The sequence below is a fragment of the Chaetodon trifascialis genome, chromosome 11 (genome assembly GCF_039877785.1).
Source record: "Chaetodon trifascialis isolate fChaTrf1 chromosome 11, fChaTrf1.hap1, whole genome shotgun sequence".
NCBI classification, from domain to species: Eukaryota; Metazoa; Chordata; class Actinopteri; order Chaetodontiformes; family Chaetodontidae; genus Chaetodon; species Chaetodon trifascialis.
In genome coordinates, this window is record NC_092066.1 from 3,456,627 (window position 1) to 3,472,809 (window position 16,183).

At 47.4% G+C, this 16,183-nt stretch overlaps 1 protein-coding gene across 7 annotated transcripts in view; it reads right to left on the reverse strand.

Moving 5' to 3' along the window:
* Positions 1-16,183, reverse strand: part of LOC139338423 (partitioning defective 3 homolog) — a 203,022-nt gene that overhangs the window by 123,943 nt on the left and 62,896 nt on the right. For all 7 annotated transcript variants that reach the window (XM_070973405.1, XM_070973404.1, XM_070973401.1 and 4 more), the window contains exons 3-5: positions 8,508-8,691; positions 4,182-4,369; positions 3,954-4,097 (exon numbers count right to left, since the gene is read on the reverse strand). In XM_070973405.1, coding sequence (XP_070829506.1) covers positions 3,954-4,097; positions 4,182-4,369; positions 8,508-8,691 — 516 coding nt within the window. The remainder of the gene's footprint in view (positions 1-3,953; positions 4,098-4,181; positions 4,370-8,507; positions 8,692-16,183) is intronic.

Here is a 16,183-nt window from a genome sequence, read left to right on the forward strand (position 1 = left end):
GTGTGTGTGTGTGCGTGCATGAGCTTCAGCTGTCCATGCTCACACTGCAGGCGGCTGAGGCGGTTCGCGCCTCTTCTTCTTAATTGGTTGATTTGCAGCCGAGTTCGAGGCTGCCTGGATTTCTGACACATGCTCACAGCTGACACACAGAACACACGCAGCCCAAGTCGCGCACACACACGCAGATGTGTAAATGCCCTCATGACTCGTGGAGGAACATGCAAGCAAACACACACACACACACACACACACACACACACACACACACAGATGCAGCTTCAGCACCTCCAACCAGTTCTCATTAATACACGCTCGACTGACAGCTCACTGTTGCCATGGCGACCCCCTACCTGTTGCCAAAAGGGGGCTGGGAGTATAGCTCGCGAACGCGGCTCGAAACTACAGCGGTTCAATTTTCGCCGCGTGCCAGCGAGCCGCCGCCGGTGCCGCCGCGGGCGCACACAATTACCCACTTGGGAGAGGAGAATGGCTTCATTCATTTCAATGCCATTCAGCGTGGATCACTTCAGTGCAAAGCAATGCCCCGTTCTGTACGTCGTGTTATGAGAGGAGCCGAGCGCTCTGCTTCATTATATGATGCTCTATTCTAACTCCTCTCTTCATTTCATGCTCCTCTGTTCTGTGGCATTCATTCTCCGAAGATAAGATGAAGCTAACTTGAGGAAATTGCGCCGCTTAATTCATCATCCCGAGCTGCTCTATTCTAATTAAATCACCGCGTTTTCTATTCTCGCTGTGCTATTCTTCATTCCCGCGCCGTTCTGTTTGGCGCTCCTAACAAAGGTTTAATGCACTGCTGGAAAATGGCCGTCTGAGCTGATTGTGCTCCGGCAGATTTCTTCCTGGTGCTGCGATGAACTGTAGGAGGTTTGGAAAGTACACGGAAGCTGCACGGCCATTAAAGATGCATAAGCTGCTCCAAATCAGCTCTATTAAGAGAATTTACTGAGGATCGGGCTCGATGCTTGCTTTTTATTATCTCAAAGTGCTGCTTCTGTCTCCAGAACCTGCAGACCTGCACTTTTACAGCTTTTTCTCCCACATATATTAACATTAAAGTGTATTTCTACACACTGCTCTGCCCGGCTCTGTATCCAACTTCATCCCAGTGAAATGAAATAAAGTGACTGGTGGCGTTATTGACCGCCACCACAGCAGAGTAAGACAAAAGAGAGAGCTCCAGAGCATCCGAACAACAAAAACAGCAGCGTCTACAGCGGATACTAAGACTTCTGCTTCTAAGAGAGGTGATTTTTCCTCTTTATCTCATCTGTTCTTCATTTGATTAAGTCTGGAACTAAATTAAGGCTTTTCTCATCACAGCAGAGCTGCAACATCTTTCCTGGAACGAAGCGAGCGAAGTGGAGCTTAAATCACTGTGACAGAAAACAGTGATGGCGAGCGGAGACCAGCAGCAACAGCCCGCGTGTGTGTGTGTGTGTGTGTGTGTGTGTGTGTGTGTCATGATAAGAAGAAATCTGACATAACATACTATCACGTCACTTTGACTCACGCTGTTTGACTGAGTCGCACACACACCACCTGCACACTTAGGTCAACAATCTGTCTCTCACTATCACACTGAGAGAAGCAGCATTAAATAACACACACACACACACACACACACACACACACACACACACACACACACACACACACACACACACACACACACACACACACACACACACACACACACACACACACACACACACACTGATGTAGCTGTTAATGTCGCTGTGAGGGCTGTCAGCAGAATGAGCGGATGGTGTCGGACATGCCTGTGAGTGTGTGTGAGTGTGTGTGTGTGTGTGTGTGTGTGTGTGTGTGTGTGTGTGTATGTGTGCAGAGGAGGGCAGATGGCCTCCAGCGGGTCATTAATACCGACGCCACCGTCCTGTGGTGACCTCTATCACTTAACCCTCTTCATAGTAAAACGTGCTGCGAGACAGACGAGCTGAGGACGTCGCAGCTCTGCAGTCTGACAGGAGGTGAGAACTCGTACGTTTAACTAAAGCGCTGAGCAAAGAAGTCACAGAAGAACAAAAACGCAGACTCTAAGTCACCGAATGTCTACGATGATCAGCAGAAATCTAAGCGTACTGTAAATGTGTGTGTTTAAAAATGCACTTGGAGGATGTTGTTGAGTCTCAGAGGCGGCTTCAAAGATGTGCAGCAGTCAAAAGCAACTGATGTGCAGCCTCACATCTTCCTTTGAAAGCTGCACTTCAGCACACCCCAAAGACTTCAGCTGAAAGCAACGCGCACAGCACGTATGTTCATCCTCTGCCTGCGCGAGACAGAATGTGCACTAAGTAAAATGTGTTTGTAGACCCCCCCCCCCCCCCCCCCCACCCCCCACTGTGAATCCAACAAAACAGCTTTAACGTGCATGAATGCAGATTGAAAATACGTCGGATAACACAACTGCAAGTGTCACTGGAGGGGGAAGAAAAGGCAAAGGCAGAAAATAAGGACGAGCAGGCAGTGAGACAACTGCCGAGATCAATTCAAGGCGCTGAGTCAGCTGAACGGTCATTGACGAGGGCTGATGGGTGCTAATGGAGCAGGACACGCCAATAAAACTACAGGTGATGGACAGCCACACGCACGTCTTCAGCCTGAGCACAGGACGCTCTGTCCACGTCCACGTCCACCTCCCTGGTCTGCGTACCACTGCGTTGTTACCTGATGCAGCCGGTGTGTGGGGTCACTGTTAGTTCACACAGGCTGCTCCAACAGAAAAACACACCTACATCAGCTTCAGGTCGTTATCTGGCTTCATTAGAGCTAAAGCGTCATGCAGATGTCTCAACTCAGCACAACAGATAAAGGCCTGAACGCCCTTCATCACAACACGGCGCTTCATGTTTATTTAAAACACTCACTAAAATTCAACCCACGCAAAGCCCAACTGTGAGCTGCACGATGCATGTTGGTCATAACATATCATATTTTCTGATCATATGCTAACAACACGTCGGTGTGCATGACCGCAGACGGAGCAGAGCCCCCAGCGACTTTCTGCAGATCCCCCTAAACGGGACCATATGTACTGTATGTGGCTTATGTTATTTCCTGTATCAACATCGCACTGTTTCTCCATCCATGACTGGTGTGTCATTGTGGATTTACGGGGGAAATTCCTCACTTTTTGACCTCTTCGCTGAGGGCCAGGGGAGTGACAGAACTGGGTCGGGTTCTGGACTGGATCCTGGCCACCGAGACGGGCTCTCACAGAGCTTTGGGCTGACGGACTGTGGAGGGTGAAACCGGCTGTAAATCTTTGAAGGCTGGACAGCTGAAGGCATCAGGTGTTCGCTTCGTGTCCAGACCACAGTGTGAAACATGGATGTGGTGGCTGTGACGCTGTGAAGCTCAGTGACGGCGGCTCGCCGAACGAAGCCTGGTTGCTGAGCCCAGCGCCTAAATTTAACCTAATTCATGAGTGAGTTCAATAAAAGTTCAGTATGTACAGCTGTCATGAGTGTGGAAATGAGGTACAGAGAGCAAAGCTGTTGTTTGAGGCTGTAAAAATGTGTAGTCGTAGTAGAGTTTAACATGGGGGTCTATGGGGAATGACTTGCTTTAGGTAGAAGCCTCAAGTGGCCATTTGAGGAAGTGCAGTTTTTGTGAGCTTTATTTCTCAACCCTGGATGTTGACACTTTGCATGTGAGAGGTTTTGTCATAAAGTTATCGTTCGTGCTTTCTGTTGGACCACTTTCCTTCCACTTCAGCATCCGCACACATTCCTCAAATCCTCGACAAACCTCAGAGAACGCTTCCTTTCGATGGCGGTTTGACACATTAATACCAGCAGCCGAGACGCTTTTTGAAGACTGGCTCGTCTTCTGTGGTGAAACACGGCGTTCTCGTGGCTCTGCGTGAAAGCATCCTCCACACAGAAACACGAGCGCTGAACGCAGCCTACCTGCTCCTGTCTCTCCAGCCAGCGGTCCACCATGGGGTGATTGGCGCTTAGTGATGAGCGGGCCGTCTCTCTCTGGAACTCTCTCTGATTGGCCCATGTCCCCGCATCCCGCGGCAGACTGCGATACGTGTCCATACCTTTACCCTGCAAAGACACGGAAATGGTCTTCAATGCTTTTTTGTTTTTGCTGGCGAACGCTCCCTCTGCTTTCCACTCCTAGCCACCTACCTTCCTCTCCAGGCTGTTGGTGCCAGAGGAGTGGCGAGCCTTCAGGAAGCCAGCGGTGGTGGACCAGCGGGTTGGGTTCTTCCTTGACGGCGGCTCTTCCGTTTGGACCCGAGCCTCGCCGCCGCCGAACGGCCCGTTGATGGTCAGCAGGGCGGGGTCGCTGCTGCGCCGGACGTGGAGGGGCATATCTGAGAGGCGGGGGAGACAATAAGCGTGTTACGGCTGCATGTCAGCTTCTTCTTTGCTCTTACACTGGGAGGAAATAACACTGCTGCACTTTTTATGACTGCGCCTTGATGGCAATGCATGCACAGGAAACCGTACCCTCGCTGCAGCTGATAAAACTCACATTAACTTAAAATTTGTTCCTTAAACATTGTGTGCTAATAAAGGCAATCAATCACTGAGATTCCATTATCACCCCGCGGTGGAATAATCTGATTTATCACTGAAAGTCTAATCAGGCAGCTCTGGTTTCTACTTTACTGCCGGTGTTATTGCCTCATGACACCGAGCAGAAGACAGTGTGTGGGAATAACAATGTGAGGAAGAGCCTGTTGAGAAACAGCAGCGTGAGAGGACGCCCTCCATTAAAGCTCTTCACTCTGTTTAAAAGTTGTGCTGCGTGGGAAGTAGGACAAGCAACGCACACCAAACACCAGCCATCCGAGTACACAAGACACAATGTTATGACATTAAAAATCTCCCACTCTCAGACCTCTCCAGAATCCCACGGGCGGATTCGATTGGCTGAAACGCGCCCAGCGGACCACACACACGACACAGGGAGCGTAAATGAAACGGTAAAACAGTTTAAAACAGCGGAGCGTCTTCTTCAGAGGACGACGCCAAGTGTCACGTTCCCGCGTCCTCCACCACGACGCTCACACGCCGACTTGATTTGGATGTTGGTGTGTGTGCGTACAGGAAACACTGCGATGCGTCCAAAGAGCGGAGTGTGCGTCTGAGTCAACGGCTATTTGACTTTGCGTGTATTGTGAGATGAAGAGCATGACAAGATTAAGTGTGTCCATCTGTGTTTGTGTGTCTGTTTGTGTATCTGTGCTCTGACAGACTGATGAGCTGTCCCCGAGCACTCAATACGTTTGTTTGGAGGTATGTGTGTGTGTGTGTGTGTGTGAGTGTGTGTGTGTGTGTGTGTGTGTGTGTGTGTGTGTGTGTGTGTGTTTGTGTTTGAGAACCATTATCTACTGTGTGTAAGAATGTGTTAGTGATGAGTCTGTATTTTGTGTACTTGTAAACCAGCGGACATGTGTTTGTATTTGGAAATATCCGAGCCAACAGCTACAATATGTGTTGAGAATCTGTGTGTGTGTGTGTGTGTGTGTGTGTGTGTGTGTGTGTGTGTGTGTGTGTGTGTACACACTCATGCACTTGGCTGACCGGTGTTGTCGGGTCACCCGGAGCGTGGGACCTGAACAGCTCGGAGCTGTGGGAGGCAGCGGCGCTCTGGGAGACGGAGTTCAGCAGGGGACAGAGTGAGTGTCGACACCACCTACACTACAACTCCCAGGAGGCATCAGGGCACCTCTTCAGCTGAGCTAAAGCAGCGCGCTAACAGCCTCACACCGCGCATTGACCTGCAGAGTGTTAATGGCCATAAAGGCTGCTTGTTTCTGATTGGTCGGTTGGTTCAGGTGTTTATTAATATTTAATAACAAAACATCAAACATCAGCAGTTCATTTCAGAAGCAGCCGTACGAGTTAAATGCTGATTCGTGATATTGGCGATCCACGGGAGCGTCTCATGGACGCCGTAGCCATCCCTCTTACATCACTAGTGTCTGTCCAGATGCACCTGAGCTGCATTATGGGAAATGTAGGAGCCTCTTGAAGCTGGACCCACGCTTTAAGCTGTCTCTATGAACACAGCCTCCACTGTTTTCCTTTGGTAAGCAGCCCCGGCGCGATGAAACGCTCTCCAGTGTCCTCATAAATACAACAACAGCCCGCAGAGAGACTCTTTCTGTCACAACATGAGCCACTTACGAACACTGACTCATCAAATTAAAACCATTCTGACCAGTTTCTCTCTACCAGTTGACCTTCATTCAGCGTGTTTCAGCTGTGTGCCGCACTGTTCATTAAATTACTGAACGTCTCATTTTAGATTTTCTTTCCAATGTGGACACACACACACACACACACACACACACACACACACACACACAATTAGAATTAAGCTTAAGTGCAACTTGTTGTTGTTCTTAATGGATTTCCGTGCGTCTGTCATTAGTACTGTTTTGATTTGTTCATTTCAAATCCAACAGTCTCTCATTAAACTAACAATCAGTCGAGGAACCAAACGGTGCCAATTTAAGCTGACATTGTTCTGTGAGGCAAAATGTGATGAGTTCTTTGGCTTGTTGTCGGCTTCTCTGAGAGGACTGAAGATGTGCTCGAAGTCTAAAAACATTTAAAAAGAGCAGTTTTTAAGTTCACTTCCACATGAAATGAAGGATGCGAACATGAACTGTGGAAAAGCAACATCACGGCTCAAAAGAAAGCTCTTCAAAGGAGCATGGGGGCCACATCGCGACATTTCAGACGCTAATGATTAAATCACGAGCTTCGTGTGAGACTTTTCTGCCAGAATAATTGTTGCATTTCGGAAATTAACTTTTTAAACTGTCATCCGAAAGCCTCGCACGTTCCCAACAGCGTCCTTTCATCAGCGTCCCCGTGTCTGGAGTTTAACAAAGCCAAGAAACTAACATCAATCCATTTGTGCATTTCAATAGATCTCCGTCTAATGAGCTTAATCACTCCTCTTTGGAGTCGGTGGGCCGAACAAGGAAGCTGGCAAAGACCCACAGCGTCCAGCGTCTCATCATGTCCAACATAACTCAGTGATTGAAAGCTATTCTCATTAGGCGCTCCCGAAAAAAAAAAGGATTAATCAAATTCCTCCTCTTCCCTGACGGACGTTTCTCTTGAAACCCAATAAAATGCAGCTGATGAGATTCAGCGTCGTCAATTAAACAGAGCTGGAATTTCTTATGCAGGCGGGTAAATTGGACGTAACTGGCAGGTGTGATTATGCCCCAGATTTCCATTTCTTACCGCAAATTCACATTCGGCATCTCATCCAGAAATCCAATTAGGAGCGGAGTGACCTCCCTCACACTGTGTGCGTGAGTGTGTGTGTGCGTGTGTGCGTGTGTGTGTGTGTGTGAAATAGGAGATTCTTGTGGCTGCTGTGTCAATCAATGCCAGCTCACAGGTCATTAGTGGATAAGACATCCTCAAACCTATTTTTAGCGCTGATAAAAGATGCTAATTAAAAACTGGTTTGTTTTTAACTTGTGTGTTGGAGTGTGTGTGTCTGTCAGTGTGTTTGGAGAGAGGACAGAAAATGAAGAAGGTCAAGGTGTGTATGTTTTAAAGTTTGAGCTTAAGGAGGGAAAAAATGCTCTTGGCTTAAAGTGAAAAACAAGACTTTTATCAAAGGATTCGCTTCTTCTTACAGCGAAGTTCACTCGCTTCAGTGAAGTGTGAGCCGAACATGAGGCGGCAGGTGTGAAGCAGCTGATACTCAGACAGCAGCAGGTAGTGGAGGCGGTGCAGCCTTGTGCATTTGTAGTAAGTCGAAATCAGTGAGTGCTGATCAGTCTGCGTATCAGCCATCAATCCAAGCCGACATCAGTGGCACAAACAGACATGTTCAGTTCAGTACTTTAAGTCAAGACTTTCACAGCGATCCAAGAAACGATGAACAGAAAGATTCGAGAAGGAAGTCAGAGTGCGACAGCGGCGGCATGTTTTCTCTGTCTGTCCGTGCTTCAGCTGCCCGTTGTGTGCGAAAGGTTTTGCTTGATCCAAACTGACAAATCACCTACAGGAGTCACTCTCCCATCCAAAGTCAGGGTAATTACAGCCGAAGAAGCAACGTGGAAGGCAAAACTGCAGAGGTGGACCGGCTCGGCGTCTCGTTTGATTTAGGAGGCAGCGAACAGAACCAATTAGCCATTTTGGCCGGGGATCAAGCGGCTATCTGTGCCTGAAAAAAGCCCTCCTGTCCAATTAACTGAATTTATGGACAGGGCGAAGGTACCGCTGGGCTGTGATAAGGTAATTTGTTGGGTTTGCTGTATACTGCAGCAGTTGCTGACATTTGATGCTAATGAGGACGACAGATTTAAGAAGAACTGACTCAATTATTAATCACCTGTTGAGTAGATTCAGCTCCTGACTGCAGCTTTAGGTAACGGTCCCTCTACTCAAACAATGAATACATCTACTGATCACTCAATGGCCTGAAGTCCAGCCTCATGAATGCCTCCTTTCATCTGTGATGTGACTTACTGGTACGCAGGGCGGAGGGCGTGACTTCGATCTCGCTGGCGCCCTGGTAGGGCTGGAAGGCTGAGGCTCCGCTTCCAGCGCTGAGGTCTGCGGCAAACAGGTCGGGGCTCTGGGTCCCCGTGGAGCTGGCGCTGGTGCCGTCGCCTCCATGGTGGGGCTCCTGCTCATCGTACACGGCTATCAGCTGGAGGAGGGAGAGATGAGACACGAGTTGCTTAAATCATGAAAAGCCAACAAGTTCAGCTGCTGTACGTTCTCAGGCAGAGGTACACCAAGAAATACAAGAAAGCAGATTACATTTACTGAAGAGGTTTTCTTTGTGTTTGGCAAAAACGCTTAAAGCCCAGACAATGATGACATATGCCAGGATAATCTGGAATTATGAGGGAAAATTACAATTACAAAGAGAAAGAATGGGACAAAGACGTGGAGATAACCCAGAGGGAAGTGCTGCAGGTTTGATGTGAGAAAAGCCCTGCAACAAATAACACAACAGAGCACAAACACCCCCAAAACAATGGAGGACAGGAGCCGAGCGGTGGGAGAGCGGAGAGACGGCAGCGGAGGAGAGAAGGACCGGAGGCTGGACTGGATTTGTGCAGAAAAGTGATGCTTTTCTCTGACAAATGTTGAAATAAAAACTCTGCGTTACATAAGCTGCTCAATCCTCGACGAGTGTCATCAACAAGGAGTCATGTGGGTAAAACAATCCTTCACCATGTAAATCAGCTGTTTTTAGTCTGACCTCATGATCATTAAAACCCACAAACCCTTATTTCCACTTGTTTGAGCATGTTTAAATATTCCCAGTGAGATCTCCTGGATCCAGCTCAGTGCATAATTTGGACCAGTCTGGGCTCCAAATTGGTCCAATCAGTTGTGAGGTTGTGACTCAGGACGATAATTTGCTTAACAACAGTCATTTCTTCAAATCCTGTTCAGTGATTAAGAATTGACAATTTCACTAATTTCAGTGAAATTTGACTTGAATTTGGTGCAGACGACACACGGTGGTCCTTCTCTGCTCAAATCCACATGGGCCGACACTCAGCCTCAGGTATGTGGGGGTGATTTCGACTCTCCGTTTTACATTATGACAGTGAGGCGCTCGTTATGTCCAATCACATCCTCCCTTCACTCAAAATGCCTCGACACTTCCCTCCTTCTCCCTCACAGATCTGATTAATTCCAGCCTCTGCCGAGTCCTTTCATTAGATTAAAGATGAGATTCACGCCGTCCCTCTGTGACTCCCAGCAGGCCCGCGTGTGTGTTCAGCTGGCTTCAGTTAGTCGGGGAGAAAATGAAAAATCCAGCCAGCATTCGCCAGCGCAGGAGGATGTGATCTAACTGTCCCTCGTGGTGAGATCCGATGCAGAGGCTGACTGCGATGCTCGACCGTCCACCGCCTGACCCGCAACTTCTCACGCATGGAAAATAAACGGGGATGTTAAACAGCTCAAACATTATCAAGATCACTGCGGTTCATGATGGTGAGCGAAAAAAAACCCTGAACTTTAAAGAAAACTTGAGCAAACACCCCGTGGCAAGAAGCAGCTGATCAAAAACACACAACTCTGACTCAGGAACACGCCAAAAAAAAAAGATAAAACGTGGAAGAAAAATAGAAAGTTAAATGAAGCTTTTGAAGTCTCCTTTGAACATCGCAGAAGTCAAGGTTTGTCAGTCTGGTTTTGCATCAGATTTTGATCTCTGCAGCAGCACAGAAGCAGTTCTGAATCAGAATCAGCTCCATAAGAAGGAATTCACCAAGAAATGAGCGTTCGTTTTCTGTTCCTGAAAGCAAACTCTGGATGCACGTTCAGAGGTGTTGATGTGGCTGGACTGGAGCTAATGCTAACAATTAGAGCTAAAACAGCTGCAGTGACGGAGCAAAATCTAATGAACTCGTGCAGGGAAGAGTTTAAGTGGAGGTTTGGCTCTGCAGAATCTGACTCCACAACCAGAATCAGCACATGAAAGCTCATCACCTCTGCTGCCCTTATTTAAAACGCCGAGTACTTTCAAGCTTTGAGCAAGTTTTATGTTTGAACTAATTCTTTAATCAGTTTGACCTCAAACTTTGTTTCTTCGGTACACATGTGTTTATTCTGCACTGATTTCAGTCGAATGATCGCTAACTACGTCAGCAGCTACAATAAGCTTTAAAAACAGATGTCAGGGACCACGATGGCAAAGCCGCACACAGCTTTGTTAAATACAACTGAACAAATAAAGACAATCTGGATGCTGGAGCACCAATGAACATACCGCTGAGCACAGGGCGACCACCTCAATGCACAACAGGCACAGAAGAGGCCTTTCACACACCGCCTGTTGCATGTCATGAATCTTCTTCTTAAAAGCAAATCCAAAGTCAAAAAGAAGTAAATGCAAAGAGAAAAGATTCACATTTTGAGGCCTTTAAGGCGACGCTGTCACTTCATGAGAAAAACCACGTTCAACAATTCTCCTAAAACACAAAACACACGCTCACATGTGCTCATACAAACACGACCACACTGAAAGAGAAGCAAGCACACACACACATGCAATTATAGTTAGAGACACAGAGACACCCACATAATCCATTAAAACACACACACACACACACACACACACACACACACACACACACACACACACACTCATACCATTCACATCTAACTACCAGTTTTCCAGCACATTAAACCTTCATTTCAGCCACATTTAGTCTGAGAGCTGGAGAGTTTTATAGCACGCTGGACAGGCTCCCTGGCGAGAGAACAGGCTCTCGAGGGTGCGCACACACACGCACACACACACACACACACACACACACACACACACACACACACACACACACACACACACACACACACACACACACACACACACACACACACACCTCAAGACTCATGTTTCCCATTAGGGCCTTTACATAAATGTGGACATATTTAGTTCAAATTAAAGCTTGCATCAGCCCAGGGCTAATGTGTACACAGTAATGGGGGAAATAAGGTCAAAGAGCGGGGGGGGGCAGGTTATGGAGGGTGTGTGTGTGTGTGTGTGTGTGTGTGTGTGTGTGTGTGTGCATGTGTGAAGTCAAAGAGATGCAGGGTGAATGGATTAATGAGCAGATGAAGGAGAGAAAAAAGGAAGAGTGGAGTAATAATGAGGGGAGGTAACACTGATTAAGGAATAGAGTGTGTGTGTGTGTGTGTGTGTGTGTGTGTGTGTGTGTGTGTGTGTGTGTGTGTGTGTGTGTGTGTGTGTGTGTGTGTGCGTGTAACGCACACTCATCTACATCAAACTTCCTGTGTGTGACTGTCAGACAGTCCTCCGCTCGTCCCTCATTAACACTCAGTTCTGCAAGAACAGCTGAGTCAGCAAACATCCTTCCTGCCCTGGCCCGCTCCCCGAGGACACCACAGAAGAAGAACCCCCGACCCCGTGTGCTTTTACGACCCATGTGGTTGTTATTACACGGTAATCAGCGCGGCTGCAGAGCGCATTATGAAGCGGTCAGGCCTCCAAACCTTCAGCCGAGCTGACATCACCGAGATAATCGTCAATAAGAGCAGGACAGACGACAGGATGAGGCTGTTGATGCACAGCCACGCGTTCATGATGCATTAATCTCGTTATAGGTATTTTCTAAAATGTGAGGTGAGAGTTGTATTTATCAGAATATTACAACAACACTGAAGTCTCGTTCTTTGACTACTGGAAAAGGCGAGTTTATCCCTGAAGTTTCGTATCATTAAATCATTTCACTTGTTTTCCACAAAGTATGCAGATGAAAACATGACGATAAAGAATTTTTAATTTTAAAGAAATGCTTTCTGGGAAGAAGCTGGTCCTCTGCTCGCTGCTGAAACATCGTCATCATCATCATCATCATCTTTGAACACTTCTGTTTAAAGCTTACATTAAAGCATCATGAGGAGCAGTTACTGGATATTTCAAAACTTGCAACTTTTTACCTACCCTGATATATTTACTCTTATTGGATTTTTTATAATAGTAAAAAAATGTGGTCAGGCTGTGCTCGACTAAACATTATTTTACGAAAAGCCGTCTCGTGTCAGATCACAGCACACACACCAAACATCGGGAGAGCCACAGCACGAAAGAAAGAAGATCCTGAGAGGAGTGCTGCTCGTTAGCCCTGCAGATCATGTCTGACCTCAGATGAATCAGCAGCTTTCGTCAACTCATGGCATTAAAACACATCTTTGAGGTGATTATCTGTAACTTAGGTTTGCGTCACATGCTCCTGACCGATCTGCCTATTTGCTGCTGTGATTTCACACCTCAAATGACTGAAATCAGTGGAAGCCCGATGAACTGAAGCATCGTCACAGAGGACGCCACGTGTGAATTAACACCTCGTCACAGGTCTTAAATGCAGCCTCTGCTTGGTCCGTGTTGCTTTTCTTTCCAGTCTCTCCTTTATCTTTCTTATTTTTTAACTTCCTGGGACTGATTATGAAAAAAAAACATGAATGACAAGCGAACGAGCTGAACATCAGCTTCACTGTGTGTTTCCTGCGTCTAATGTAAATGAATAGAGCGGCGTGTAAACATCGGAGGCCACGGCGGCGACTGACAGCCGCTCCCTTGGGGCCTCGTGTCGGTTCTGTTGGACGTTTTGCTCGGCGAATCGCCCGTGTGCTGCGAAACGGCCCCGAGTCAAAGCTAATTGCTGAGGTTTGTTGACGAGCGCAGCCCTGACCCTGCCACACATCATCACACGCGCACACACAAGCTGAGAAAAAGGTGACATCCAATCAGCAGGGCTGGAAAACAGAGGACGTGCACGCCGAGAAATGGGTGTTGATTGGCCCGTGAGAGTGTGTCAATAGAAGCCAGAAGGTAGAAACAGGAAGAGACGAATCCGACCTTCATTCCTGACCTCCAGCTCGATCAGGGCTGCAGCCATCACTCCTCTTGTTACTTGTTCAGGAATCAATCATCGTATGTTAGAGGTGGCACATGTTGTTCTCTCTGACCAACAACCGTGAGGGTCAATGGCGAGGAGCGTTTGCTTAAAGCCGCTAACGATGATCAGAAGCGTTCATTTCTGTTGATGAGTTAATTGAGCTGAGCTTCTTGTGGAGGCAGGCGGCAGGTCCACACATCTGAGTCAGCCTGCGCGATGTGTGTGCGCAGAGCCCTCCTCTCACTTCCATCAACTTTTCTCCACTTTCGTGCACACACATCCCCTCGACCCGAGCCAAAAAAAGGAACAATAATTGAAAAGTAAATTACAATGGAAAGTGTGAGTCAGTCCACTTTTCAGCAGTCACTTGCAGCTCATAAATCATCATCAGAACTCTGGCTAGAACAATACGCTGGCAGCGGGGCCGGAGAGAGGGAACCGAAGGTCTCTCAAAGGGGAATTAATCCTTACGGGGGGGGTGTGCGTGTGTGGGGGGGGTGAATTTAGTAAGACACAGCCGCTGCTTGCACCACATCAGTGATCGGCCAGTCTTATTTCATCAGAAATCCCAGAGCTTACGCGGCGAGGCCGTCCAAAAATTACAGTTGCCTTCGTTCTGGCAAACGACTCCAAAACATAAATCTTTCCAAGCCGCTGCATCCATCTATCGACCGTTTGATTTATTCCCGCGCCACACCGAATAACGTCAAGCCATTACAATCGCACACAGAGTGATATTACATCAATAGGCTGCGTTTTCCCCTCGTGTCAAGCTCCACACTGCGGCGTGTTTGTGTTCTCCAATATGCGTTATTGAATCTAAACCACATTTGCAATGAGAGCAGACACAATAGATGACAGAGAGCAGGACCGATGGGCTGAACGTGGGGGAGATTTGATCATCGTACACAGTGGAAATGACAAGAGAGCACAAACGTACCGAAGGACAGGCTTCATGTGAGTAAACGATCAGAAGCACGGCTACAACTGCTGTTGTCCTTATCATCACCTGACCTGCCAGTTATTCTCTCACTTCATCTGTTAATGGTTTAAGCTGTAAAAAACAGGAAATCTTCACAACTGAGAAGAGCGAACTGAACAGCTTTTGGCTGAACAACAATTTATAGGATTAACAGACGATCAATCGATTGTTTTTTCGTTGATGGAGTAATCGTTACAGCCTTAGTTCAAAGGTTGACATCAGCCGTGGCTCCATCGGGGTGTTTTTCATGTTCGAAAAGCTTGATAGAAACAGCAAAATTCAATATATCAATATGTCTGACGACACCAGCTCTTACTCATTTCCTTATTTAGCTTCTATTTGATGTGCAGCAGGTGCAAAACTTCAGTTACTGGATCTTTAGAGTAAATTATCAGACCATCTTCTCCCGTGTGGCTTTACATTTCCATGTTTTCCATGAAGTGGTTTGGTTTGGTTGACTGAAGACAGCTGACAAATTTCTAAAACACTGTTTTCCACTACAGTTAATACAGAGGCGGGCGTTCCGTTTCATCGAAGAAACACTGAAAGCTGAGAACTAAAAGTGGAAAATAAAATCCTAAAAGCAACAACAAAGGGAGAAGGTCATCTGGACAACCTGTGCACCAGTATCACCAAGACAAATCCCTCCTGTATTACACTGCGCAAACAAAGGTGACCCTGGTTCTAGAAACCCGAGTCCTCCAGACCCGGCTTCCACTAAACGAGGTCGACTTCAGGGAATGAGAAGGCAAACGGCAAAGCTGTCAGCCAGAGGAGCGAAGTAACCACTTCACTTTCGCCTACACAGCTGTGTGTAATCCAAAACATGTTGTCCCGGCTCTCCTCCAGGGTCAGAAAAAGCTGCAGCCTGGAACGTTTTCCTCGGTTGCATGCTTTAGGAACTGTGGAGAAAGTGCGAGGTTGCAGAAGGCCTTTTCCCAAAAGTGACAGCCATCAAAACCCGAGCATCAGTCCGCCGCAGCCAAAAACCACAGAGCGCAGACAGGCAGTGACCAGCGTCACTCCCGGGTCAGCATACCACACTGTTTATGTGGGGAGTCCGGTTTCAAAATGTCTGGCAGGGCAGGAGGAGAGAGCCAGACCCACTATAAAACCAAACATAATGTTTCGGGGATGGCTGGTAACGTAAAACTTGAGATGACAACATGATAATACTTTTACATACGAGGCTGCCTGCGTTTGAACTTCAGGTCACTTCTTTCAGCGTGAAACTGGATACACGCTTTAACTGTCTGAAGAGTGAACCATTGTTTTCGCTGTTTGATGACATTTATTTCTCTGGTTTTCAGGAAATGTCCTTCAGAGTGGAGACATCAGAGAAATGTGACTCCTGACATGTTCGTTAGGTAAAGAAGGAAACTGGCTGCATATTGTTTTCTTTTTTTATAAAGAGTTATGGTTACATTGTTTCCACTCAACAAGTAAGACATGCATGAACGTGGCAAAAGCTGCTCATCAAGACGGAGAGGAGAGGCCTCTTCTCCTCTTTGGTCCATCCAGTTTGATTTGTTACCTGTGAGGTTGCGGTAAAGCATCCGTCATAATTTCTCTACACGTGGCAGTTGGCGGACAGCTGGACAGGCAGGGCTGTGCAATGACACACAGGGAAAAATAACAGCGACTCCATCGCACCTACTTCATCAACAGGACTCATTTTAATGGACTCGCAACCTTAAGGTGAGGAGCGGCAGCTCTGTCTGAGCGATAGGTGCCTGAGTTTCCTTCAGTGCTTTACAGCAGAGGTAGGCGAC